Here is a 25,669-nt window from a genome sequence, read left to right as displayed (position 1 = left end):
TCAGTCTCTGCAACTCTGGGCCAATGTCTTTTGCCACCTTGGAGGGTCCAGACTCCTTTCCCAGAAGAAACGGAAAAGCTGCTTCCTCTGTGATCAGAGCCTGGGGGTGCCAGGCCTGGCAGCAGCCAGCTGACAAGTGATGCTCTGGGTGCCTGAGTCTGGCCGCCCTCACCCAGGGCTCCTGCCCAGAACACCAGCTTTTACCTCCCAGAGACCCCAAAAGCAGCAAAGGACCTGGGCCCAGAACTCATGTGTACAGCATTTTGTCCCCCACTTTTGTGGTCATCCCTTCACAGCAGCCCTCTGACGTCGGAGTTGCTGAAACCCCTTCGATTTCAGTGCTCAGGGACCTGCGCAAAGTTGCACAACTAGTAAACAGCAGAGCTGGGGTTAGAATCCAGGGCTCCATCTCTCACACCCTCCTGGCCGAGGTCTCGGCAAGACCCTCTGCAGCACTGAGGCGGCCCCACTGCATCTAGACACCTGTCTCATCGAGACCTAGAAATGTTCTCGGGTGCTGGATGGGGTCATCTAGCCACAAAGCCTGCAAGTCCATCTGGGAGGTACCCAGTTGAAGCAGGGAGTCCGTGCCTGGGCCTCTGAGGGACCCGAGAATGGACCCTGAACAACTGACAAGCCCCTTCTGGCCCTAAGCCAAGAGGAAAGGTGCCTTCCGTGCAAAAGGTAGCTGGGAAAGCCCAGGCCCCCTCCCAGCCAGGCCTCAAGCCCAACCCACATTCCCATCCTTCTTTGTCAGTCTGGGCTGGGCAGAGAGCAGTGCGGGCTCTAGGCAAGGTGGACAACCCGCCAGCAGCTTGGCCATTCACTAGCACCCTCCCCCACTACCACCTTGGAATGTCCCCCACAGGGCAGTTCTCCTGAGCCTGGCAAGGCTCAGGCCAGAGAGCAACAGAGGCCCCACCTGGAATGTCTGTTGCTACCACCTGATGGAGTGGCCCGGGGAGGGCCAGCTGCAGCTCCACCCAGGCCAGGTCCTCACCTCCCACATAGAGGGGCGCCTCGCTGTTTAGCGTATAGTGTTTGCCGAAGTTGTCCATGGTCATGGGGCTGCCACCATCGATGGAGAGATTCACCATCTGGTCAAAGGTGACCAGCTCAACGGTGTGGAACTGCCCATCATTGATCGTCTCGGCACTGGAAGAAGATGGGGTGCCCCCGCCCCAGGGAATGGCCTTCAGCTGGACCCATCCCCGCCTAGGCACCTCCCCAGAAAGGCCACTGGTCCAGCAGCTGATTCCCAAGAAACCAAATATCTAACAGAGGGGACTGTGGGGACTTGATGGCCTCTGACCTGGTCCCTCCTGCTCCCCTTTGGGCACTCTCTCAGGAAAGCCGAGAAGTTTGGGGCAGGGGTTTCCAACTAATCAGCCTCCCTTCCCCACTGAGGAGCTCCCTGTGTGGCGGCTGTGGGACGGGGAAGGATGGGGCCACTGCTCAGGCCCCAGGGAGCCTCGGACCCAGCATGGGGCTGGACTCGGTGGTCTGAATGCCCTTTCTGCTCGGGCAGCCCAGGTCTCTGGTAGTGCCGATAACCACCTGCTCTTGGCTCAGGAGACCCCTCCCTGGCAGCCCCCCAGCCCTTGAGGGCAGTTGGGGGGCCTGAAGAAGGCCTCCGTACCTGTAGATGGCAGAGCTGGGATAGCTGCCCGGGTCACAGCTGACACGCACATGGCCCTGGTAGAGCTCCACCGCGATGTGGTCGCTGTCCCCATTGTACAGCAGGATCCCATTGTCCTCTGCTGTGGAGACCTATGGCAACGGCACTTTCTCTCCCACCCCACCCCACGCAGCAGCAGCACAGGCTGGCGGGCGGGGCAGACGGAGGACCCACAATTAAAAGAGAAATGTGTGCAGAACAGTCCTCCCCTGCCTCCCCAAGGGAAACATCCTCCAGGGGGCGCTGTCCCAGGCTGGCAGCCCCACCCCACCCCCACCCCCACCCCACTCCAATTCCATCCACAGCCGGTCTGGCCAGGGCCAGGCAGGGGAGGGCAGATGGGCCAGCTGAGGCCTGGAAACTCTGTGCCAGGAGGTAAGACAGCTTGGGACCACCTGCCCAGAGAGGACGGTTAGACAGGATGTGGGGTATCCTGTTCTGTGGGCCTCAGGGAGCTGCCTTGGGGCCAGGACGGGACCTACAGAGGACAGATTCAGGAAGACTCTCCAACAGCCAGAGCCACCCAAACCTGGAAGGTAGCACCTGTCACTGGAGCCATGCGAGCAAAAGCTGGAGCTGTGCCTTGGGAGGGAGATGCCTCTATGCTGCTGTAGGAGCCATGATCTTTGTTTCCTGCCTTGTTCCTCTCCTGGTAAAGACCCTGACCCCCCAGTCTGTAGAGCTGGCACATGGCCCAGTCTGGACCACGGCACCCCATCTCCCTGGACTCAGTAGTTGGTCCAGGGATGGGCATGTGACCTGAGGCAGGCCAATCGGAGATCTTCTCCGATCCGAGCTTGTTGACTGTTGTCCAACTAGAGCTATCGGGGAAGAGCCTGCGGTGGGGATAGTGGGATAAACTGAGCCTCTCCAAGGATGTGCCTGAGGCAATGGCTGGGCAGGGTTTTGGTGAGTTTTATTCTGTTGAGCAGTTAGGCTAGCTGTGGTCTTGCTGTGTGGACAGTGTAGTGGATAGAATTTATGAGAGGTGATCAAGGGAAGGAGAGCAGAGTGGGCATGTTTGAGAGGCTGAAAGGTTCTGAGAGAAAAGAAGGAGAAGAGGACAAATAAAGGAGAGAAGAAAGATGTGGCAGTTGGGATAAGGAATGGAATTTGGGGAACAGGGATGACTAAAGAAGAGTTTAATTTCTTTTCCTGTGAAGTGCAATGCAATCCGCTGTCCCTCCCCAAGAAACATTTAGCAAACAATGCTGCTGAAGTAGAACTTGCTTCTTTATCCCTCAACATAACGATGTTCTCAGATGGAATTCAAGACATAAATGGAAAATAAGGGCTCCCAGCGCTAGCTGTGGCCGTGTTCCAGCTACATAGAGAAAGCCAGTCTGCAGCATTGGAGGCTGAAGCTGAGGGGAGTCTTTGAGACAAGAGATGGTGGGAGAGGATCCTGGTAAGTTTGGTTTTCCGGATCCAGTCACCCATGAGACCACCTCCACCCCTGCCCTTCCCTGAGACTGGTTTTGTGACCCAATAACCTTTCCGACTGTGCTTAAACTAGCTCAAGCTGAGATCCTGATACCCACATCCAAAGAGTTTTGACTAACACAGGGTGCTCCCAGCTGTCCCGATACTCTGACCTGAGGCCAGGGTCCCCTGCTGCCGGACCACCCTCTGTAACGCACACCCTGGGCACGCACCTGCAGTGTGATGTTGGCCCGTGGCCAGTTCTGCAGGTCGGTGAACTGTAGGTAAGTGTCCCGATCCACGAAGTTGACACTGAGCAACTTCTCACACTCGGGGCCGCCAAAGCCCGGGAGGCACTGGCACACGGGCTGGCTGCCCTGGTCCACACAGTTGGCCCCGTTCTGGCACTCAGTCCCCTCACAGGGGCTCCTGGGGGCAGGCGGGCGGGGAGGGGTCTCACAGAGCTGCCCACTGAGCGGGAAAAGACGCGGGTCAGAGAAGGCAGGGCCAAGGAGCAAGGGGTCATCTTCCTCTCCCACAGTCCTGGAGAGAAACTCACTAAACATCTTGGGACCACTGTTGCTTTAAAGTAACAGAAGATGCTCCTAATGAACACTTTCCCTAAGAGAATTAAGAGCCAGAAAGATGCTGAGGAACAAGGTGAGAAACAAGTGTGGTCCCTGCACCAGCAGCACCAACATCACCTGAGCACTTGTCAGAAATGGAAAGCCTGGGCTTCCCCGGTGGCGCAGTGGTTGAGAGTCCACCTGCCGATGCAGGGGACACGGGTTCATGCCCCGGTCCAGGAGGATCCCACATGCCGCGGAGCGGCTGGGCCCGTGAGCCATGGCCGCTGAGCCTGCGCGTCCGGAGCCTGTGCTCCGCAACGGGAGAGGCCACAACAGTGAGAGGCCCGCATACCGCAAAAAAAAAAAAAGACACAAGCAGAGCATGGAAGGTGGGTGACCGGAAGGAGGGCAGGTGCCCTCCCCTCACAGCCTCCCAGAGAGACCAAGATGCAAAAGTAAATGACCTTTAATGCAGGGCATGTGTTCAGGGGTTCACTGGGCAGGTAAGTGATGGGGCGCTGCCCAGTAATCTGTACTCACCTCCCGCTCCCTCCACCAGTCAGGGTAGGGACCCTTTGCCTGTGCTCTGAGCTGCTGATGAACTTTCCCCAGACCACACATATGGTGACTGGCATAGCCACGGTGAAAGCTCCCAGGGTGGCCCCTGCCAGTCCCAGAGCTGACAGCTAAGAGGAGTCAGTCACTCATGGTGCCTCCCGGGGCCGCTCACCTGTAACCCTCAGCACAGAGGCAGGAGTAGCCATTGACTCCATCCACGCACTGGGCCCCATTCTGGCAGCGGTGGTCCTCGCAGTCATCCCGGTTCTCCGTGCAGTTGTCACCCACATAACCAGGTGCACACTCACACCTGGGGTGGGCGGGGGGCGGGGTTGGGTCAACAGCCCCACACACAGCCCAGAGCTCGGCCAGGAGCCTGTGCGGCCCCAGGGCTGTGTGTGTGGCAGAGAGCCTCATGGCCCTGGGGGTCTGTGGGGTCCCCCAGGAGGTCACACGGAGCCCTAGATGTCAAGATGCCCCCACCCGTCCTGAGACCGTCCAGGAAGAGAGTTTATGTGGGCTGCAGGCGGGGGAGGGGGCTGCTCTGGGCCGGAAGGGTGGACACCCAGGAGGTGGAGGAGACGGGCGCTTGTGGTGGAGGACCACCCTTAGCACCAACAGCACATCCAAGGTCAACCTTCAGCCCCTTCTCAACGTGCCCCGCTGCCCCCACCCCCCTCCCCAACCCCAGCCAATGCATGGCTCTGAGTCACATGGGGCTCACCCATCCCTCTTCCCCAGCCTCCCAGCTGCACCGGCCCAGCCTCCCAGGCCTCAGACGCTAGTGCCCGCCTCTCCACAACGTCCTGACTCCAGGCCAGGTCCCAGCTTCCTGGCTCACACTGTGGCCCACTGCTCGCCTGAGTCAGTCCATTTCTGCCAATTATTTGCCCATCAAATAAAGAGCACACTCCTCCACCCCTGTTCAGTCGCAGCCCTGCCAGATGCTCCCTGTCCGGCTGCCCCCATAACAAGCCACCCCGTAGTCAGACCTGCTTCCACAGGCAGCGACCCGCACCTCGCTCCACTTCTCTGCCTTCACACCTCTTGATTCTGGACTACCCTCTTCTCTCTCCCTGCCTCGGTCCAGTACCTCATCTCCTCCAGGAAGCCTCCGGTGAACACCCCTTGCAGGAAACCCTTCCAGACTACAAACTGCAAACTCCACGGCTCAACCACACAACCTGGCAGGTAGGTGCTCCTGCCTGATTTTTTAACTCATTCCCAGTGTTTTTCAAGAGGGAAGAAATACCTTTGTACCCAGTAAACACACACACACACACACACACAGCCCGCTGCAATCAGTTTCATGCCAAAATACTTATCCTTACTATATAAAAGGGCATGATGCTCTCTGATATTTTGTTTAATTTTTTTAACGTTAACCTTGACCCACCCAACTGATCACAATCTATTACTGGGTCTTGAGCTGCAGTCTGAAAAATGTTACAGTAGCTGCGCACCCACAGACTCGTTCACTGTCATTCCCTTATCCATTCATCCAGTGAGTGTGTACTGAATACTTGCTGGGGTCCAGGTACAACACCAGGCACAGCTGAGTCTATGTCAGTTCAGTCCTTCCTCCAAGACAGGAAGTTGAGTGAAGGTGAACTATACACCCACCGAGTGCCCCTTCTCTGTGGTGTGAAGGACTATCTGAGCAGTATCCACCCGGACCACGTGCAGTCCTGCTTTATTCCACCCTCTGAGGTCCAGCCCCTCTAAGAAGTGTGCATGCCACTTGCTCTGCCACCGCTCCTTGGTCTGCTGTGCCCACCCCACCCGGCAGCTCAGCCAGCAGCGCGGCGTCTGTCCACCATTTGGATGGAGGCTCCTGTGCGGCCCCTTGACCTAGCATCTGGGCCTCAGTGTCCCCCGGCTCTCACTTCCTGCCCAGGAGGCTCTGGCAGCTCCTGCTGGACTGAGTCCCTGGGGGACTCCATCCCCTACCTCTGCCCGAGCAGCTGGGGTTGGGTCCCTCAGCCACAGACCTGAAGAAGACCTGACCATTGTGCTGCCCTGACTGCTGGAACAGGGTCCCAGAAATGAGACTATGTTTGCAGAACTGCAGATGGGAGCAACATCTTAAAAACCCCGTGACCTTCACATCCCAGTCTTCCAGTGACAAAGCACTTCCACATATGCCAGTAACAACGATGGTGACAACAGTCAAGGACCCCTTATCCAACCCTCCTGAAGCCAGACAGGTTTTGAAATTCAGAACTTTCTGGATTTGGGAAAGGTAATACAACACGTATAACTGTACATTATGTAACGTGCCAGCTGGATCTGGGGCAGCCCCTTAACTAAACATGTTCACATTCTGCTGCAAAATCTACACATATTCCCACTACATGGGATGAATGGTGACTGTAAGTAGCTTCGTATCAGCACAGGTCAGCTTTTAATACCAAATACATTGATCGGATCAGATTTTGCTAGCAGATGGCTTTTGGTTTTCAGAGTTTTGTGCATTTTGTAATTGGCGATGAGAAATTGTGGACCTGCAATAGTTCTTTATTGAGCACTTTTCAAATGTCAGACGTGGAAGTAAGTGCTTTTCACGCATTTGCTTATCTATTCCTTACAACCACCCCAGGAGGAAGCTACTGGTGCACCCAGTTTGCAGATGAGAAAACTGAGGCTCAGAGTGGTCAAGCCACCCATTCTGGGTCATGATGTAAACCCAGGTCTGTCCGACTAAAACTACCACCACCCTGCCCCTGACACTGACTGGCAGGAACTGAACAGCCAAGACCAAACCCACCTGACAGGTGAGGAAACAGGCTGGGGAGGGCAGAGGAAAGGTGACGTGGGGGCCCATGCCCTTCCCTGGCCTTAGAAATGGGCAACACTGACCTGGGCCCGTCTGGGGTGCCCACACACTGGGCCTCGTGCTGACACGGGTTCAAATCCGACGAGCAGAAGTCCACCAGCTGCTCACAGGCCGTTCCTGGGGGAAGAATTGGGGAGAGGCAGGAGAGAAGCTGCCCCATGTGCTCCGCCAGGCAGCCGGCCCAGCAGAAACTTCCTGCAGACACTGAGGCAGGGTCCCAGCCCTTCCGCCCATGGGACAGGGGCTCAGGGCACGTGCACTGGCCTCCACCTCCCTGCAGACGCTCAAACCCCGCCACGCTTACCCGAGTACTGCAGGGGGCACTGGCAGGTGTAGCTGCCCATGCCGTCCACACAGGTGCCCCCGTTGGCACATGAGTGTTCCACACAGTCGTCCGTGTTTACCCCACACGTCGGTCCTTCAAAGCCGGAGGGGCAGGAGCACCTGTAGGGAGCAGGGGAGGAGGAAGAGGCATGTGGGCCCACTGCCAGGGCAGCAGCTGTCCTGAGGCACTGATGGAGGCCTGTGGCCAACGGTCAATAGCATCATCCTGGAGTTTTGGTCCCTACTCTGGGTCAAGCCCTGTTAGATGCTGGGGGTTAGACGTGACCAAGACCAGCCCTGTGCTCCTGTGCTCATGAGATCACTCACAGTCTAGCGGGGGAGACGACGAGGAGACTGGCAACCAAAGGAGAGACAGTGAGTATCAGAACGGTGCACAACTGAGGCTGGGGAGGGTGGACAAAGGGGCAGAGGACACCTAGCTCCCCCTTGGAGAGAGTGGTCAGGGCAGGCTTCCTGGAGGAGGTGATGAGTTAGCCAAGGACTCTGACAGGGGAGTAGAGGAAGGGGAGGGAAGACAGTGGGAGTAAAAGCCTGGGGGAGAGAGAGCCTTACAGTCCATCCTTCAGGAGGGTACCTGGTCATCTAAATAGTTCAGGGCTTGGGGAGCACATACTTCAGGAATGGGGTGAGAACAGGACTGGGGGTAAGCAGGAGTCAGGTCTCAGAGAGCCCTGGAGATCAGCAATCTTCAAACCGGGGTACACTTCCCTCTGGGACAACTGTGGTTTTCCAAGGGGTTTGTGGGTCAGAGAGGTCTGAGAAATTAATTTCCACATCTTCATGTTATGCATGGAATTCCCCCCTTAACTGACCTGCCCCAGAGCTCCAGAAAGGCTCATGCACACCTCTTCCAGCACGAGGCCAAGGTGGGCTGTGCCTGGGGCCTAAGATCCTTGGGTGCCAAATGAAGGGACAATTAGGAATATTGATGTTTCCAAAGTGAATGAACAAACCCTTTTGCAAGTCACGAGATTTCCCGTTCTGTGCATTAAAAAATAATTGAAGGAAGACCTCATGGAACTGTCAGCTGATAGAGCATTAAAAATAATTTTTGATGACAGATCACTTGGGATTTTTAGCATATAAACTTGACAGGGTTTCAAGTAATTGAGTGACGTGGCTATAATAAAACTCCTAATCTCATTGGTTTATTTATGTGAACAAACTTTCTCAGCATTTATAGCTACACATACATACACACACACACACACACACATTTTTTTTAAGGGAATAGATTGGCTGCTAAGCCCTCTCACATTCTATAATATTCACCTCTGGACACATAAACCAATTAGGAGAAGAAAAGAAAACACACACACACACACACACAAACAAAAGCTCCATCTATCTCATTAAGAGATACAGTCTAATAAAATTTACCTTTTATGTGTAATAATTATCAAATTTTAGAATAGTTATGTTGTTCTGATCAATTGTATATTATTGATCACTGTAATGATAACTCAATGCAAAAGAAACTTTTAATCAGAGGTTTATGGTGACAAAAAATAGTAAAAATCTTTAAATTTAAACTTATATACCCATTTGGTGGTAGGAAAGTATGGCAGGGTGCTAAGAAAAGCCTCTAGTATGAAAACAGATTACATTAGAAGGAGAATGGGGGGCAGGTGATGGGAGTAAAACAAATACTAGTTTGAGTAGGAACGAGAATGATGCAAGATGTTGCAGCTGTTCAAGAGTTCCTTCACGTGATTTTAAAATGATTTTTCCCTGGAGGATAAAAGAGTGATTTAAAGAGTCATAGCTTTCATTTTAAATGTTAATAATATGTACAGCGTTCTGGAAATGACCTTCTTTGCAATGAAAAATTAAACTTACCATGAAGAGTTTTAGCTGTCACTTAAGAATGTGTCAGGCAGTTTGTAGTTTTAAAAATTCGTTTGCGGCGGGGTGGGGGTGTGAACAAGAAGGTGTGACGCCTGCTGTTGCAGGCTGTGTCCTGGAGTTTAATTCCCCCTGCAGGTGGTGGCGGATCTCAGCTAAGTTCCTTCTGGCGGGGTTCGGGGAACAACTGCGGAGTCCCTTGTAAGCCTTAGGTTTGAGGGGTTATTCAGGGAGGCACCCCTTTCGACCAACAGGGTCCTTCCCACAGCGCCCCCGCCAATCTGCAGGCATGCCAAGTGTGAGGGGCTACTCCCAGCTGCACCCCTCCCGGCCCAGCAGGGAGAGCTCCTAGTTGCGTCCTCTCAGCAGCCCCCTCTCCGTAGACACGCCCCCTAGCAGTCTAGCCAATGAGGAGGGGGCTTTGATGGAGCTGCTGCGGAAGCCCAGAGGAGCACAGAGCCTATAAGGACGCCGTTTCCAAGGCGACACCTGCGGAGAGGCCGTTTAGTGTTTTCTTTTTACAGCTGGTAATCTGGGTTTGCAGAGACAGGTCTGGCCATTTCTGCCAGCAGATTCAACATCATTTTCTGAAGAGTCAATCTGCTCAGCTGGCAATTTTTCTTCAGCAGCTAAATACTATGTGCTCCTCAGAAAAGCTCTGGGTGCAGGAGAGCTCTGGGAAGCTGGGGGGCTCGCTGAGAGGCTCTGGGGGGAGCAGGGTGAGTGGGGGGCTTGAGCGGCGATGTCAGCACTGGGAGGACTTGCGAGATGTGGAGGACAGTGGGAAACCGATGCCCGGGGTGCGACCAGAGTGACCCATGAGCTGGTGGGGGAGGCCGCCGGAGGGCGTGACCAGGACTTGCTCCACCTCCGGGCAGGACTCCCCTCCCCTCTCCTGGGGGCTCCGGGTGGACGCCTGATCCGGAGCAGCTGGCTGAGGGCCCTGCCTTCAGGCAACACTGGCCCAACAAGCAGGTGGATGGCTTCAATTGGAGGCCTTGGGGGTTAATGGCGATTACAGGAGTTGAAAACACCCCCAAGCTGCCTCTTGGCACTGCCGCTGCATATGCCCTAGGCTATGGACTCCCAGTGCCCCAGAAAGACTCTCCTGGCACCTGGCAAGAGCAGGCGGAAGCCTGGAGCAGGGGCTCCAAGCCCCAGCCCCACTGCTGCCTGCTGTGTGACCTGGGCAGCCCCTAGTCTCTGTGCTTTCACTGCCTCTGGGCAGCGGAGGCGCGGCCTGGGTGGACACGGAGAGGCCTCTGGCTGCCATTTGGAGGGAGTGGCTATTCCCGCTGGGCCTTTCCCTCATCTCCCAGAGCTCAAAGGGCCTGGGCCATCCCATTCGGAGGAGGAAGGCTCCGAGGCTTGGGTGCCGGATCCCATTAGCACTCACCCACCACGTTCCAGCACCCCCCCCCACCGCCCCACCCCCAGCAACTCACGTGAAGCCGGCATCCTCGCCCTCCTGCGAGTGGCAGGTCCCGCCATTTCCACAGGGGCTGCTGGAACAGCTGTCCAGGGACACCTCGCAGTCTCGGCCCTGGGGAAGAAGTCAGCGATGGGGACCCCAGGGAGACCCAGGGGCCAGTGAGCCAACAGGGACAGCCGGCCCCTCAGCAGCTCGGCCTGCCGGTCCCGGGGGTTCCTTGTTCTCTCATCCACATGTTAGGTCATGGATGAAATGCTCGCTTGGGCCCCCGGCCCCCCCTCCCCCCTCCCCCCCCCCCCCCGCCCCGCTCTGAGCTCACCCTGGGCCCTGAGGGCTGAGTGGCCACCGAGACAGCCCCAGCCCAGCTCTACCGCGCCCTCGAGCAGCCCTCCGCCTCCAGCCACAGCCTGCACTCACCTTATAGCCGCTGGGGCAGGCACACCTGTATGCCCCAAGGGGGTCGTTATGGCAGGTGCCCCGGTTCTGGCATGGGCTGGACAAGCAGGGATCGCACTTGGCCTGGACAGCCAGGCTGGGCGGACCTGAGGCAAGGTGGGAGTGGTGTTAGTGCAGGGAGGGGGTTGGGGGACAGGACTGGGCATAGAGCCCCGCGGCCCCTGGCCCGGAATCCTGGCACTGCAGGGACGGGTTTGTGAAACCCTCTCCCCAAGGAGATGTTTTCCCGCCCCCCCCCCCCACCCCGCGCCGGTATTCCCTCTGGATCGCGCTCACCCCGCCTTTCACAGTACACCTCTCCAGCCTCTGGACCCTCCTCTGTGAAATGGAGCTAAAAACAGCCCCTGCCTCATGGGGCTGGAAGGACTAAATGAGATAATCCGAAAAAGGGGCTTCAGGGGAGCCCCCATGTGGCGGTCAGGGCAGGACCATCGGTGTGACAGCATCATGGTCACCATTACTGAAACCGGCTGATGTTTTCTCCATCCCCTCACACCCTTCTGAGGCAACCACCCCCAGCCCTGTCACCTGCTGGCCTGGACAGCAAGGGCGGCCACCCCAGCAGGGAGGAGACTTGGCTCTGAGAGGAGGCCACGCTTAGGAGAAAAAAGGCCCATGGCCTTGAACTTGTTTCTCTCCAAGGCTGAGCAGGGAAGGACCCTTTCCCGTCACCTCTCTGGCTACAGGCATGACCTTCTCCAGCCCCTTCAGGACTCACTGGTGGCCCTTCCTTGAACTTGGAGGTGGGGGACGAGCCGGCAGCCAGGCTGCCTGGGGTGCCACCTAGGAGGAGCATTAGGGCCTCACAGGAATAAAGAGTAACGCCAGCCAGTTCAATGTGTGAAAATTCAGCGAGCCATTCATTTACGATCTGTACTTTCCTGTTATGCATGTTATATTCCAATAAAAATTTTAAAAAACACAGACAAAAACCTTTCACCAGTACCAATCCCACCCCAGTAAATAAATACTTAGCAAACGTTTCAACCTACATTGGCCTGCTCCCAGCAGCCAGCAGCCAAGCTACAGATCGGGCCCCCCTGAAGGGTCACTCCTGTGACAGCATCCTGCACACAGGGCAGCCCGGGGCCGCCTCATTAACCCCTGGCTGTCAGCTTCATTTTCGCTGGTGGTCTGTGAGCTTGCAGAGGGCAGGAGTCGTGCCCCACGGCCTCCCGTGCCCTCCCACAGCTGCCCCCCTGCTGGGGGGGACACAAAGCTAGGCCTGGGCCCGCCACTCGGCCGCCACCTCCTGCTCAGCAGGGGTCCCAGGGCTTGGGCCGTCAGTCAGTCAGTCAATCCGTCAATCCCTGAACGACTATTTACAGATGCCCAGGGTGAGGCCTCCAATCACACTCAGGCCTTGTATTTCCACAAATGTCAGGAGAGCGGCAGCTGGGTCCAGTGGCTCAGGCGTTTAAGCTAATTGCTGAGCACAATTCCGACCAAGGGGAGGCCTGAGTGCTTGTACTGCTGAGAGGATTGGAGCTTCCAGAAACACTGCTATTTTTATTTTCCTTACATAACCCCAGGGAGGGATTAGAGCCCTTATGGCCTGAGATTTTCCGCCTGGCTTTCTTTTGTTCGTTGTGTGGCAGGACAAGAGGGCGGCAATGCTAACAAGCAGCAGGGGCCTCATTCCTGCCACCTGTTCCCCACCCAGCCGGTCACCTCGGGGACACAGGAGTGTCTGGAAGGCTCTGCCAGGGTTGCAGGGGGAAGCAGGAGGTGGGGGGAAGCAACCCGGTACCCACCATCCCCTCTTGTGCTCCTGGGCTCACCTAGGCATTCAAACTTCTTGGCAGGCGTGGTGAGGAGCAGCTTGCCCTCCATATCCGGGGGCCCGGCACAGCGGGCAATGCCAGGTTCCTTGTAGCCTGTCTTCACCCAGCTGGACAACCAGCGCAGGTGGCAGTCACAGTACAGGGGGTTGGCACCAATGGCCCTGGGTCAGAGAGTGGAGAGAAGTAGGCATTATGGCTTCATGGGGTCCTTCGCCCACTGGGTACCTAGGGTGCCAGGCATTATGCCAGGAGCTGGCACAACCCTAGCAGCCCCCATTAATGAGCCCTTACTGTGTAGGCAGTAGAGTCTTAAGCACTCCTCATCTGTTATCTTGATTGGTCCTCATCACACCCTACTATCCCCATTTTACATGTTGAAACTGACACTCATAAAGGTGGAGGCACCTGCCCCAAATGCACAGAGAAAGTGGGGAAGTACGATCTGAACTCGTGCTGTTGAGGCCAGAGCCTCTGACTGCACTGCCTCCCGCGTGCACTGGGGAGAAAGCAACCGAGATTTACTGCTGTGATGAACCAGCTGCTTCTCCCGTCAGTGCATCTAATCCTCTCATCAGCCCCACAGTGTAAGTTTTCTCTTCTCCATCTCAAAGATGTGGGAACTGAGCCTCATGTGGAATAAGTAATTTCCTGGGGTCACACAACCAGTGAAGGGAAGCCCCCGGATCCAGAACCCAGCTGAAGCCTATACTCTTTAATTTTTCTTTTCATTTTCAGTTAAACAAGAGACACATGAATGCATTCTCACTGTAAACCATTTTCAGACCCGGCACACAGTAGTCTCCACCTTACACAACACTGTAAATGTACTCAATGCCACTGAAGTATACCCATTAAAATGGTTAATTTTATATTCTGTGAATTTCACCTCAATTTTTTTTTAAAGGCACATTCCTATGTTACTGATGGGAATGCAAGATGGTATAACTCCTACGGAGGGGGATTTTATGATATCTATCTAAGCAATGCAGTTGCCTTTTGACCCAGCAATTCTGTTTCTGGGAGTTTATCTCATAGATGTGCCTGCACAGGTGTGTAAAGGCATCTGTGCAATGGTATTGATCGCAGCATTGTTTGTAACAGAAAGACTGGAAACCTCCCGTGCTCATCAGTGGGGGAGTGGTTAAGTAAACCACAGTCCATCCACATTACATGGAAGTCTACACCACAGGACCCATGATCACATGGTCACCACACTCAGTGCGTAGCCTTCCCACCCTTTCCCATATGTACACACAGTTCTTCGTGAGGAAGAGATTACATCCCTCCAGTACACATCGTTTCTGGGCAGCCTGCTTCTTGTCACTAAACAGCACGTCTTGGAGACTTTTCCAGGTCAGCAATACGGATCCACCTCATTTTATCAAACTGCTTCATAGCATCCCAAAGAATGGACGCTTCATAGCTTTTGCTGCCAGACATTCTGGATGTTTCCAAGGTCAGTGAACACTCTGTTCATGCCTCTTTGTGAGGAGCGAGCATTTCTCTAGAACAGATGCCTAGAAGGAGGATTCGAGTCGCAGAGGAAGCGCATGTAAAATGTTAACAGCTGCCCTCCAAAAAAGGCTGTATGGACTTAACACTCGCCTGCGGTGTAAGGCTGCGCCTTCTCCCTCACATCCCCGCCCCACACTGACACTGTGCACCGCCAACCACTTAGGCTTTGACCAATCCCGTGGGAAAGCTCATAATCTTCTCACTAAACCACAGTGAGAGATTCAGAGACGAACTAGGCATGGATTTGGGGGAACGAAGGGGCCAGCGGTCTCTGAGCCAGCAAATAGAAAAACCAGAGCCTCGTGCCTGAAGTTCACTTCTATCAACATTATGGTGAAAACATAAGGCTGTATATTGCTCACGAGAAAGGGCACATTTATTAAGTACCAAATGGATGTGCTGCCATTTTCCACCTGTGTCTGGGCAATACAGAGGAAGTGGTTCCCCTGGAGACGTGTTGGGTCTGATGACAGCAGCAGCAACTCTGAGCAGGAATTCCCCCAGATAGCACAGCTGATGACGGCCATCTTATAAAGCAGGCTCAACAATCTTGGACTCCGGCCCCCAGCGCAGCTGCTCACTGCCCGGGTGACCTTGAGCGGCTCACTTAACATCTCTGGGGCTCACTTTATGATTCGATAAAGAGCCTGCAATCTGGAAGGGGAAGAAAGACAAGCACATATAACCTGAAATGGCCGCCGAGGGAATAATGCAGCTTGGAAAAGAAAGCCGGTTCAACCTCCACGTGTATTTCATTTTTCTGTCCTGATTTGCTGACAGCATCCATCCTGGTTAATGGGACAGGGAATACACCTTCCTCTTTTCCCTGAACATTACCAGGGCTTCTCAGAGGTAGAGGAAGCGCAGACGCTTTGATTTTTTGAAGCTTCATTGTGTTAAAAAAAACCCAAAGACTTTAAAAAAATAACAGGAATACAAAACAGTGGTATGTTTAAAACATCTACATTCACCAGACTAATATTTTTAACATAAGAAGTATGAGGTAATGTAATTATGTTATCCAAAAGATAAATACAGAATTTATTTGAAAGCAGGTTTTTGTAGCACACTGCAGGGGTGTGGTCTGCTAACGAGCCACAAGTTGAGAGTTTATTACGAAGGGTTTCTTCTCTCCATCTTGTAGCTCATTTAGAGAAAATGCCAAAAAGACTAAATCGGAAGCCACTGTGAATGTGGAGGCCCTTGACCGTTTTAGGATGTCACAATTCCCAATTCCTGCATAAATTCCCCCCATAAATGGCAACAAAGTTGCACCTCAAATGTAAGTGTCCCTTTCTGACTCAATATAAAAAATAATAATAGAGAATAATAAAAACTACCAAAGTCACATACAAAGCTATTCACAATTATGCCTTCTGGCTTGACCAACACACGCTTTACTTGTCGCTGTATAGAGCAGATGGCGAGCGACTCCTGAATTCAACATTTCAAGCTTTAATTTCTCCAAAGGCAGGATTTTGTGGCTACTTCAGTAGTTCAAGCAGTTCACTTTCACCTGGAGTCCATTTTTCCCAACAAAAGCTGCTGTGAACTCAGTGGGGAGTGGAGAGCCACAGGCCCTGCTGAGACCAGTGGTGAGGACAGCAGCCAGGCTGCTCATCAATCCAAAAGGACTGTGGAGTCAGGTTCATCCCCCAGCAAAAGTATAAATAACCCTGTGTTGTTGCTCTTTGGTATAACTTGGAAATAGTTGAAACAGTAGCTATTCGGTCTGTTCCTGCCAAGGACCAGCTGAGCTTCCTCTATTAACGTAACCAGGACAAAAATAGATCTCCTGTGGCTGTTTCAGAGGTGCCAACTGAACAGCTTAGCATACACTAAAACTTCAAAATCTCTTCACCTGAGCTATTCCTCCTCTACCCATCCTCCTCCCAGGCAATTTATTTGTGTGCATCACTGTCCTCTACTGGAATGAAGCTTCTTGAGAGCAGGAATCATGAATCCCTCACTGTGCCTGACACCAGCAGGCGTCCTGTTTTCTGAATGAATGCCTGCCTAAAAGCACGAGAAATGCACAAATCTCAGTATGAAAGCAAAAGAACTTCAAAAAGAAAAGAATCATCTATCATCCCATAAATGTAACTAATTTTCATTTATTCCCTTCTAGTTCTTGTGCTCATATATATACATCACTGAAATCAGAGTACACTGTCTTCTTTATTCTACGTTTTTTTTTAAATTAATTAATTAATTTATTGGCTGCGTTGGGTCTTCGTTGCTGCGCGCGGGCTTTTTCTAGTTGCGGCGAGCGGGGGCTACTCTTTGTTGCGGTGCCCGGGCTTCTCCTTGCGGTGGCTTCTCTTGTTGCAAAGCATGGGCTCTAGGCACGTGGGCTTCAGTAGTTGTGGCTCGCGGGCTCTAGAGCACAGGGTCAGTAGCTGTGGCGCACGGACTTAGTTGCTCCACAGGATGTGGGATCTTCCTGGACCAGGGCTTGAACCCGTGTCCCCTGCATTGGCAGGCGGATTCTTAACCACTGCACCATCAGGGAAGTCCCTATTCCACGTTTTCATCAAATAATAAAGTACAGTGGCATAACTATTATAATTAACTACTTGCTATTCTGTCATATGGGCATACCATGATTCACCTAATCATTCCATATTACTTTTCACACCGAATTCTTAATGACTTCAGAAATCTAGTTTTCCAACATGGAGCAGATTAGGGGCAACAAGATGTCAGATTATAGACATGAAGAATGATACTGGGGAGCCTTGGCACAGGACCTGGCACATAGTAAATATTTGCTGATGGATGGATGGATGGATGGATGAATAAACAAATGGACGAAAGACGAGCTAACTGTAAAAGTAAATATTAAAGTAAACAGCAGCAGAGATGTGCAGGGTATTGAAGCCCTAGGCAGTGACAAGTGCTCACAATCATTATGGCATGTTAGAACTACAGCAGACCTTAGAAATAACCTGTGTACAGGTGAGGAAAGAACCTAAAGAGATGAATGAATTGTCTGAGATCCCACTGCAAGTTGATGGCAGGACAAAGACTTAACGCCACATGTCCTGATTCCTAGTCTAAAGTTCAAGGGGTTTAAATACGGTGGACCTCACCCCCTCAGCACACATGCTTGGCCCACCCCCCCATCCTGTGTACTGCCGGTGAACAGGAGAGGTCCAGGTCAGAGTCACAGTAGGAAGAGAGGGCACCTCTGGGAGCCAGGAACACTGGATGCTAACTCTTGGGCAAACCCTGACTTGTTACACAGCCATGGGCGCCTACTTCCCTTCAGACTGCATGTGGCCTTTGTGAAGCCCAGAGTGAATGTGGGGAGTCTATGCTATCCTTGTCCCACTCCTTGACTCCTTGTAAGTGCTCACGGAATCCTTATGGAATAATTGCAACTCTTCATGCAGAGGAAATAATGGCTACGTGTGTGCACATGCACACATATTCCATCAGTATTACATGTGCACACACCTAAATACAAGCACATGTACATTTCCCAGGCTGCTGCCTAGTTCCATTCGAAACCCTGGGTATAAAGGGAAGAATGTATTCACGAGGTTGCTTCATAATAATGGAAGATTTCTTATACATAGACGCTATTTTATAGAGAAATAGGGCTTAGATGCGATTAACGAACACCTCTAATCAGTAATGCTGATGCCCTGTTTTGCATTTACCACTTAACTGATCTCTACTTATTGTTGTTTTCTTTTTTCTGACAAGTTGGATCTGGCTTCTGGCCTGATGTTACTGTTCTCCTAAAGAAAGTCTGAATTTATAGACAGACATGGGCTCAAAATCTGGTTTTGCAGCTTCAGGTTTTTGTTGACACAAAACATATGCTCACTTCCCATTTGAAAAGCAAAGCCTCTAGATGTTGAGCTAGAGACAAGATCAGAATGTCCTTGAGTCTTATTCAGTTTTCACAGGGAAGGAGAAAAGGTAAAGCCCAATGATAAGAGATACAATACACCAAGGGGGGCCCCAAAGGAGGGAAAGGTGGACCAGATGCTTGAAAAGGCCTTTCCTGGCAATGGGGGAGCTGAAGCGGACACTTGGCACAGCCCAGGGGTAAGCAAAGGAGCTGAGAACAGTGTGGGCCCAGAGCAGCAGCAGACCCTGGCCCAGCAAAGACACGCACAAAACTCTCTGGAGAGAATTATCTCCAATACAGGTCCTCAAAATTCCCAGCATCAGCAAAAAATGAGCTCACAACCGAAAATGACTAAACACAGATAGAAACAAGCCCCTGTGAATGGGAGTCATTGGAACAATGAACAATACCATCCTTGCCTGGCCTTTGTCCAGAGCCACAGTCTCCAGCCAGGCTCCCTCCTGCCTCATCCCATCCCATCCCATCCAGCCTTCACAGGTCACCACGGCTTTCCAGGAGTTTTCACAATTTAATTCTTCCACGATTCCCTTCTATCTACAGAACAAAGCCCAGTCTCCACAGCATGGCACAAAGGCCCTTCACAATGGAATTCCAATGTCCCTTTCCAGATTCCTCTCTTCCCACCCCCCACTCCTCACCTAACCAAGCCCCCTATATCCTATGCTGGACAACACAGCATCCCTGAATATGTCATTCACTTTCTTGCCTCCATGCCTTTGCACATGCTGTTCCCTCTTCCTGGAATGTCCAAATGGCAAATTCCTAGTGCCTTTTCAATGGCAGCAAAGAGGCACCTCCTCTCTGAAGGTCGTCAGACTTCCCCAGAGTTAGTCACTGCTGCCTTTGAGCTTGTTTTATAATATCCCAGATGGTCACAGAAGGCAGAAACCTTGTGTTAGTAAATTCTTCAGCATTTGACTCACTGTGGTTACTCAGAACATATTTATTGAGGCAATAAATAATAAATAAAGAGCTTTGGAATCAGACACACCTAAGTTCAAATCCTGTTTCTGTCATTTCCCAGCTTTATGACCTAGGGAATCTGCTTAACTGAACCTGGGACTGTAAAATGGATATAATAAATCCTGCCACCTAGGACAGAGCCCCCTTACCCATTCCACTCCCAAGCAGACATGACTAATCAATCACTGCACTCTGCCCGCTGAGTCCTGGAATCTTCAGTGTGGGCTCAAGACAGTCCCTGTCTTATTTGTGAAGCTGGCTCACAGCACAATAGCTACTTCCCATTTTGGTTATGGAGTAAACAAGACATCACAGATAGTAAAGTACTTGTCCCAGGCAAACTCTCAATGAGTGGCACTTATTACTATTTTAATTCCTCAAGTCTAAGATTGTTAGACGCCCACTAATTTCGCATGTTCTGGGAGGGGTGGAGAAATGTTACCTTATTAAGTACCTACAGATCATTTGTAAGATATCCTCTGATCTCAGAGATTAAAATGTGGAAAAGATGAGCCTTAGAGCTAAGAAAATCCAGTGAGATTGTTGAGTGAATGAACTTCAGGTAGAGATGCTGGGGACTCCAAAAGACTCCCTGATCTGGGTTTGCCTGTCCACTCGGGCCCTGGGCATTTGGCTGTGAGGCAGAGAGCAGGAGGACACGGTAACACCCCGGGTCCCGGCTGCAGTCCATCTGGCCTGAACATGACCTGGACCTACAGCTGAGATGCTAGGAGAGAACGTGTTCACTCTGTGCCTGGCCCCGCCTCCAGAATTAGGATGACTCTGCCATGGCCCATTGCTTTTATATTCCTTCATTTTTTAAACTGTGGTAAAAAATATATATAATTTGCCATTTTGACCATTTTAAGTGTACAACTCAGTGGCATCGATTACATTCACAATGTTGTGCAACCATCACCACCACCATCTGGTTCCAAAACTCTTTATCACCTTAAACAGAAACGCTGGACCCATTAAACAAAAGTCCCCCTTTCCTCCTCCTTCCAGCACCTGGCAATCACCATTCTCCTTTCTGTAGGTGTGAATCTGACTATTCTGGGTACCTCATTTCAGTGGAATCGTACAATATTGTCCTTTTATGTCTGGGTTATTCCACTTAGCACGCTTTAAAGGTTCGTTCATGTGGTAGCACGTGTCAGAACTTCATTCCTTTTTATGGCTGAACGATATCCCACTGTACCATATTTTGTTTATCCATTCATCTGTCAATGGACACTTGGGTTGTTTCTGCTTTATAGCTATTGTGTGAACCATGCTGCTATGAACATGGGTGTACAAGTATCTGTTTGAGTCCCTGCTTTCAATTCTTTGGGGTATATACTTAGGAGTGGAATTGCTGGGTCATATGGTAATTCTACATTCAGCCTTTTGAGGAATCGAGCATACTGCTTTTTAAGAATCCTCTTGGCGCTGCCAGGTAAACAGTTTTGGAGACAAGAGTACATCCAATTATGCCAATTATACTTCTTTTGGGTAGTAAATTTCCGGAGCTTATCCCCCACCATATGAAGTCAGAGGCACAGTACTGGCGTCGTGCTTCAGAGCATGGGCTTTTGAGATGGAAGACTCTAGTCTCTACCGGCTACACAACTTTGGGTGAGCTTGTCACATTTTCTGGACCTGTTTCCTCATGTGGAAAATGGGAATAACAGTACCTATGTTGTAGGAGAGCTGTGAGGATTGAATTAGCCGATGCACATGCAGTGCTTGGCAATCAATATATGGTCATTACTACTTTTATTACTGCTTGTGAAGAACTGTTCTCAAAGTCCATTGCTGTGACTGATGGTACACTGAATGTGTAAGAGTCTGAAACGGGGAGCATTTGAAGTTCACAAGCTAAATTAAAAGTAATACTCTCAGGAGGAGGGGTCTTTCTTGGAATCCAAGTTCCATTTAAATCCAGAGAGGTGCCGAGAATTGGGCCAGAGTTACTTACAGGTGAGAAAGGGAGGTCACATCTGTGAAGATGCCCTCTTGGAGGGTGGAGACATCATTACCATGCAGGGACCTGAAGAGAGAAGAGGCTGTCAGGACTCATCCCAAGACAGAAAACTCAGGAACTGATGGAGGGACGCCCTCTGCTGAGAGGGGCGTGTCATGAGGGAGAGGGTCCCTGCATCAGAGACCCTGCGCTGCTGGCCACAGGCAAGGAGAGGGAGCCCCTAATTATCACAGACCACGCTGCCCCTCAGCCCTTCCGGAAGACCCTGCTCGGGCCATCACAACTAACTCAACATACCATGTCTGCTCCCAGGACAAATGGACGTGTGCAGGTATGCAGCGTGTGCCCTCCCTAGCTTGGCTAGGGAGCCTGAGGGGGCAGGCTTCTTCCTGGTAAGGAAGCTACTGGGTGAGCCCTAGGTTGGGGGTGAAGAATGTCTCCCTGCCCCAGGCGGGCTGCCAGAGGACTCAGTGCAAGGATATTCCAGAGGCCGTCATAACAGGCATGGCAGAGGGCTGTGAGCAAACCTCACAGTGGGAATTCTTAGTGAAGGTGCTACATTCTCCATTTGACAGGAGACTCACATGCAAACAAGGGGCCACCTTATCTTGGATGCCCCCAGACCCTGCCTCAGCACACACATCTCAAACACAACTTGGGGCAGACAGCAACCCCCTTTTCTCGGATGGTTTCCCATTCATTCCTTGGCCTCCGTTAGGAGCTCCAATGAGAGTGGACTGGCCTCGCACTTTGGACACAGTTGGCCCTGCTGGGGCCCCGGACCTGGGGACATTCCTGCCCACCAGGTGGGTGAGAAGGGCCTTCGGTGGGGCAGATTTGCCTGGAGGAATGAAGAGCAGGAAGACTCACAGCAGGCGCAGGGAGCGGAGCCCCTGGAAGGCCAAAGGAGGGATGCACTGCAGGGCATTGTAGCTGAGGATCCTGCAGGAAGAAGAGGGAGGGTCGGAGGAAACGTGGGAGGGATTATTAAGGGGTACCACTTCCGGTGGTGATGCAGGTGGTCACCACCTTGATTGTGGTGGTGGTTTCATGGGCGTGAACATATATCAAAATGTATCAAATTTTACACATTAAGGATGTGTAGTTTATTATATATTAATTATACCTCACTAAAGCTATTTTTTAAATAATAACAAGAGAAATGAGACATTTTTTATCACAGGAAAAGGGTTTCCCCTTACAGCTCCCAGGATCACGTAGCCCAGGATTTCTCAGCCTCAGCATTATTGACAGTTCCTTGCTGGGGGGCTGTCCTGTCCCCTGTAGGATGCTGAGCAGCGTCCCTGGCCTCTGCCCACAGAGATGCAGTAGCTCCCCCTGCCCTCCTCCAGCTGCGACAACCAAGAATGTTTCAAACATTGCCAAATGTTTCCTGGAGAGCAGAATTGCCCCTGGTTGAGAACCGCTGCCCTAGACCATGGCAGCTTCACACACACGCTTGTAAAGAAAAAAATGTTGCCTGCCATTCCAGTTCTCCAAGGATCAAGCCATTAGCCACTTCAGTTGCCCACAGTGTGCCCTGAGGGGCACCCAGGATGGAGAAAGACAGGGTGCATTCTGTGCTTTGAATATACCAGCCTTTAGACAGCTTAGATGCATATCTAAGGAAGAATATACTAGCCTTTAGACAGCTTAGATGCATATCTAAGGAAAAATTGCAAATGACCCCAGACTCTTACATCTTCCCATACGTAGAAAAGCACTAAAATCATTAACTTGAGATATCTGTTCTTTGTGATTAACAGTAACCTTTTGATGCTTGACCACATGTTTTTCTCAGAAAAAAAAGTTCGTATGTATCCTGGCTCATCCCTTCCCTCTTCAGAGCAGTTCCTCAGAGCTATCTGGGAGACTGTCTCCAGGCTATAGTCCTCTGGAAGGTCCCCGAATAAAACTTAACTCACAACTTGTGCATTTTTCTTTCAGTCAACAGGCTCATGAAGACTTTGAAATGGAAACCAGTTGACTAACACACCTGAGGCAGGTAAGTGCAGCACTTCGTGGCCTTGGGACCACATTCTGCTCCTGGGGGCCTGACTGAGTCAGGACCCTGTCTTTTAGGGTACTGGCTCTATTATTTGACCACAGTAGAACCAAACGGAAAGTTCTTAAGTCCTGGGCACATCATCTGTAAAGTGAGGTATTGGGAAGGTGAACGAAATACATTCTTAAGCTCCAGGCAAATATAAATGATGCTTGTTAATACTTTCCAATCAATTGCTTGGAATATAATTAAAGCAATCATTAAAATATCTTACAATATGGGCACCAAAATGTTCAGAGGGTAACTGTTCACAATAGTCCAAACTGGAAACAGTGCAAATATCCATCAGTGGTAGAATGGATAACGAAAGTATGGTATATTCCTACAAAGGAATACTATACAGCAGTGAAAATGAAGAGACCACAGCTTCACACAAACATAATGGTAAATAAAAGAAGCCAGACATAAAAGACTACATCCTGTATGATTCAATTTATATAAGATTCAAAAGTGGGCAACATTAAACTTCATTGTGTAGAAATGCATATGTAGATGGTACTATAAAGACCAAAGAAGTGATCATTATAAAACTCCAGGTAGGGACTGCCTCGGGTGTGGGGGGAGAGAGGAAGAATGATCAGGAAGAGATGAGGGGACTTTTGGCGTGCTAGCTGTGTTCTATTTTTTGCCTTAGGTATTTACACATGTTCTAGCTTTATGATTATTTGTTAAATTGTACATTTATGTTTTTTGCACTTTTCCATATACACGCTGTGTTTCATAATAAAAAAAAAATTTTTTTTTAAGTCTTTTCAGTGGGCAGGCCCCGTCACCCTCCCTGGAGGGTAAGGGAGGCTACGTGGGGGTACCTGCCAGTGACCGAGGCCTGGGGAGGGTCTCAGTAGCCACAAGCCCTCCCTCCACCTCCCGCCACGGGACTCACAGAGTGGTCAGCTGGCTCATGTTGGTGAAGGAGGAGTTGCTTAAGGAACTGATCTTGTTGTTACTCAGGTCCCTGGAAAAGACAAAAGCATCATCATTTAGGAAGAAAGAACTCCTCCCCTCTCCCACTCTGGCCATGGCCATCCCTCAGCCAAGTTGTTCTGACCGGCACTCTGCGGGGTGGGAGGTGGTGGAGGGGCGCTTGGTTCACAATTATTTACAGCCCTCTGTTCTGCTGCCTGAACTCGCTCTGTGTCTCCAGGGTTTCAGGTCTCCATTTCCTCATCCCCCACCCCATGCAAGTATAGCCTGGCTCCCACCCTCCACCCACCATGGAAATGCTCCCACCAAGGGCATCAGCTGCCTCCCAACTGCCAGGTCTAGGGGGCTCTCTATCCTTTCTCTCTCGCTAGTACTTTACGTGGGTTTGTTCACTCACCCTCCCTATAATCCTATGAGGGAGATAGTAAACCCATTTTATAAAAGAAGGTGCAGGGTCTCAGAGCAATGAAGTGACCCACCCAGGGTCACACAGCTGGGAGGAAGTACAGATAGAGTCAAACCCCAGTCTGTTGGCCCCCAAGCCCCAGGTCACGGCAATGTGCTCTCCAAGTGACCCTGTGGCACTGGCCCAACTGACCACCCTCTTCTCAAATCTCCTCAGATCACTGTCTTCCCACATTCCCCCTACCTCTCTGGTGAATGCTTCTTTCTCACCCACCCCTTAGGAACGGGGATCACTAAGCCCTGTCCTCGCTCTTCCTCTTCCTTTAGTCCCTCAGTCCTCGGGGACGCTCCTGACTCCCGCACCGTCGTGCACAAATGGTGCTCTCCTCTGTGGCCCCAGCCAGACCTCTCTCACGAAGTCCCCTGCAGAGACCTGATGTCCCACAGACACTCCAATTCTTGTGCTTCCTCCCACCCGCGTGCCCCGTGCTGTGCTCTCCATCCCGGTCAGCAGCTCCAACCACCCAGAAACACTGCCCTACCCCCACGTCCTCCCTCCCAGACCCTCACCTAACTGGCTTGTGCCTCTGTTCCATCTGCCCCCTCCTCCCAAGTTTCTGCTACATCAAGACACCGTCATCTCTCTTCTGGTTCCTGCCTCATCTCTCACCCACAGCTTTGCCCCCTTTTGATCCATCTTCCACACGGTGGGCGCCACGCAATCTTTCTAAGACACAAATCTGACGAGGTCACTTCTCTACCAACAAACCCGCAGTGGCTCCCATTTACTTAAAGTGCAACCTCCAGACCCTTTAGCTTCACCACCTGCCAGGTACTCCAGGGCATGCCCCCCCTCCCTCATGGGTCCCCACATGCCTTGCATGAATTTGTTACCCTTCTTGAAATTCTCTTGCCCCTGGAGATCCTGTTCCCTCTGCACCTGGTGAACTCTGACCTCTCCCAGCCCTTACCCGGAGTCCACCACTCCTTCTTTTGAGCCACAGCCCTAACATGTGCATTTAC

At 51.7% G+C, this 25,669-nt stretch overlaps 1 protein-coding gene across 1 annotated transcript in view; it reads right to left on the bottom strand.

Annotated features, from left to right (window-relative positions):
- The window catches only part of SLIT1 (slit guidance ligand 1), a 172,395-nt gene that overhangs the window by 4,982 nt on the left and 141,744 nt on the right, over positions 1 to 25,669 (bottom strand). Inside the window, exons 23-34 of the mRNA XM_067709847.1 lie at positions 24,201 to 24,272; positions 22,123 to 22,194; positions 21,247 to 21,318; positions 12,923 to 13,086; positions 11,103 to 11,227; positions 10,699 to 10,796; positions 7,368 to 7,507; positions 7,087 to 7,180; positions 4,400 to 4,537; positions 3,334 to 3,571; positions 1,640 to 1,770; positions 1,001 to 1,155 (exon numbers count right to left, since the gene is read on the bottom strand). Of these exons, the coding sequence (XP_067565948.1) occupies positions 1,001 to 1,155; positions 1,640 to 1,770; positions 3,334 to 3,571; positions 4,400 to 4,537; positions 7,087 to 7,180; positions 7,368 to 7,507; positions 10,699 to 10,796; positions 11,103 to 11,227; positions 12,923 to 13,086; positions 21,247 to 21,318; positions 22,123 to 22,194; positions 24,201 to 24,272 (1,499 nt within the window). The remainder of the gene's footprint in view (positions 1 to 1,000; positions 1,156 to 1,639; positions 1,771 to 3,333; positions 3,572 to 4,399; positions 4,538 to 7,086; positions 7,181 to 7,367; positions 7,508 to 10,698; positions 10,797 to 11,102; positions 11,228 to 12,922; positions 13,087 to 21,246; positions 21,319 to 22,122; positions 22,195 to 24,200; positions 24,273 to 25,669) is intronic.

Source organism: Pseudorca crassidens, chromosome 16, assembly GCF_039906515.1.
Source record: "Pseudorca crassidens isolate mPseCra1 chromosome 16, mPseCra1.hap1, whole genome shotgun sequence".
Taxonomy (NCBI): Eukaryota; Metazoa; Chordata; class Mammalia; order Artiodactyla; family Delphinidae; genus Pseudorca; species Pseudorca crassidens.
The sequence above is the reverse complement of the archived record's forward strand: the minus strand, read 5'-3'. Positions and strand labels throughout refer to the sequence as shown.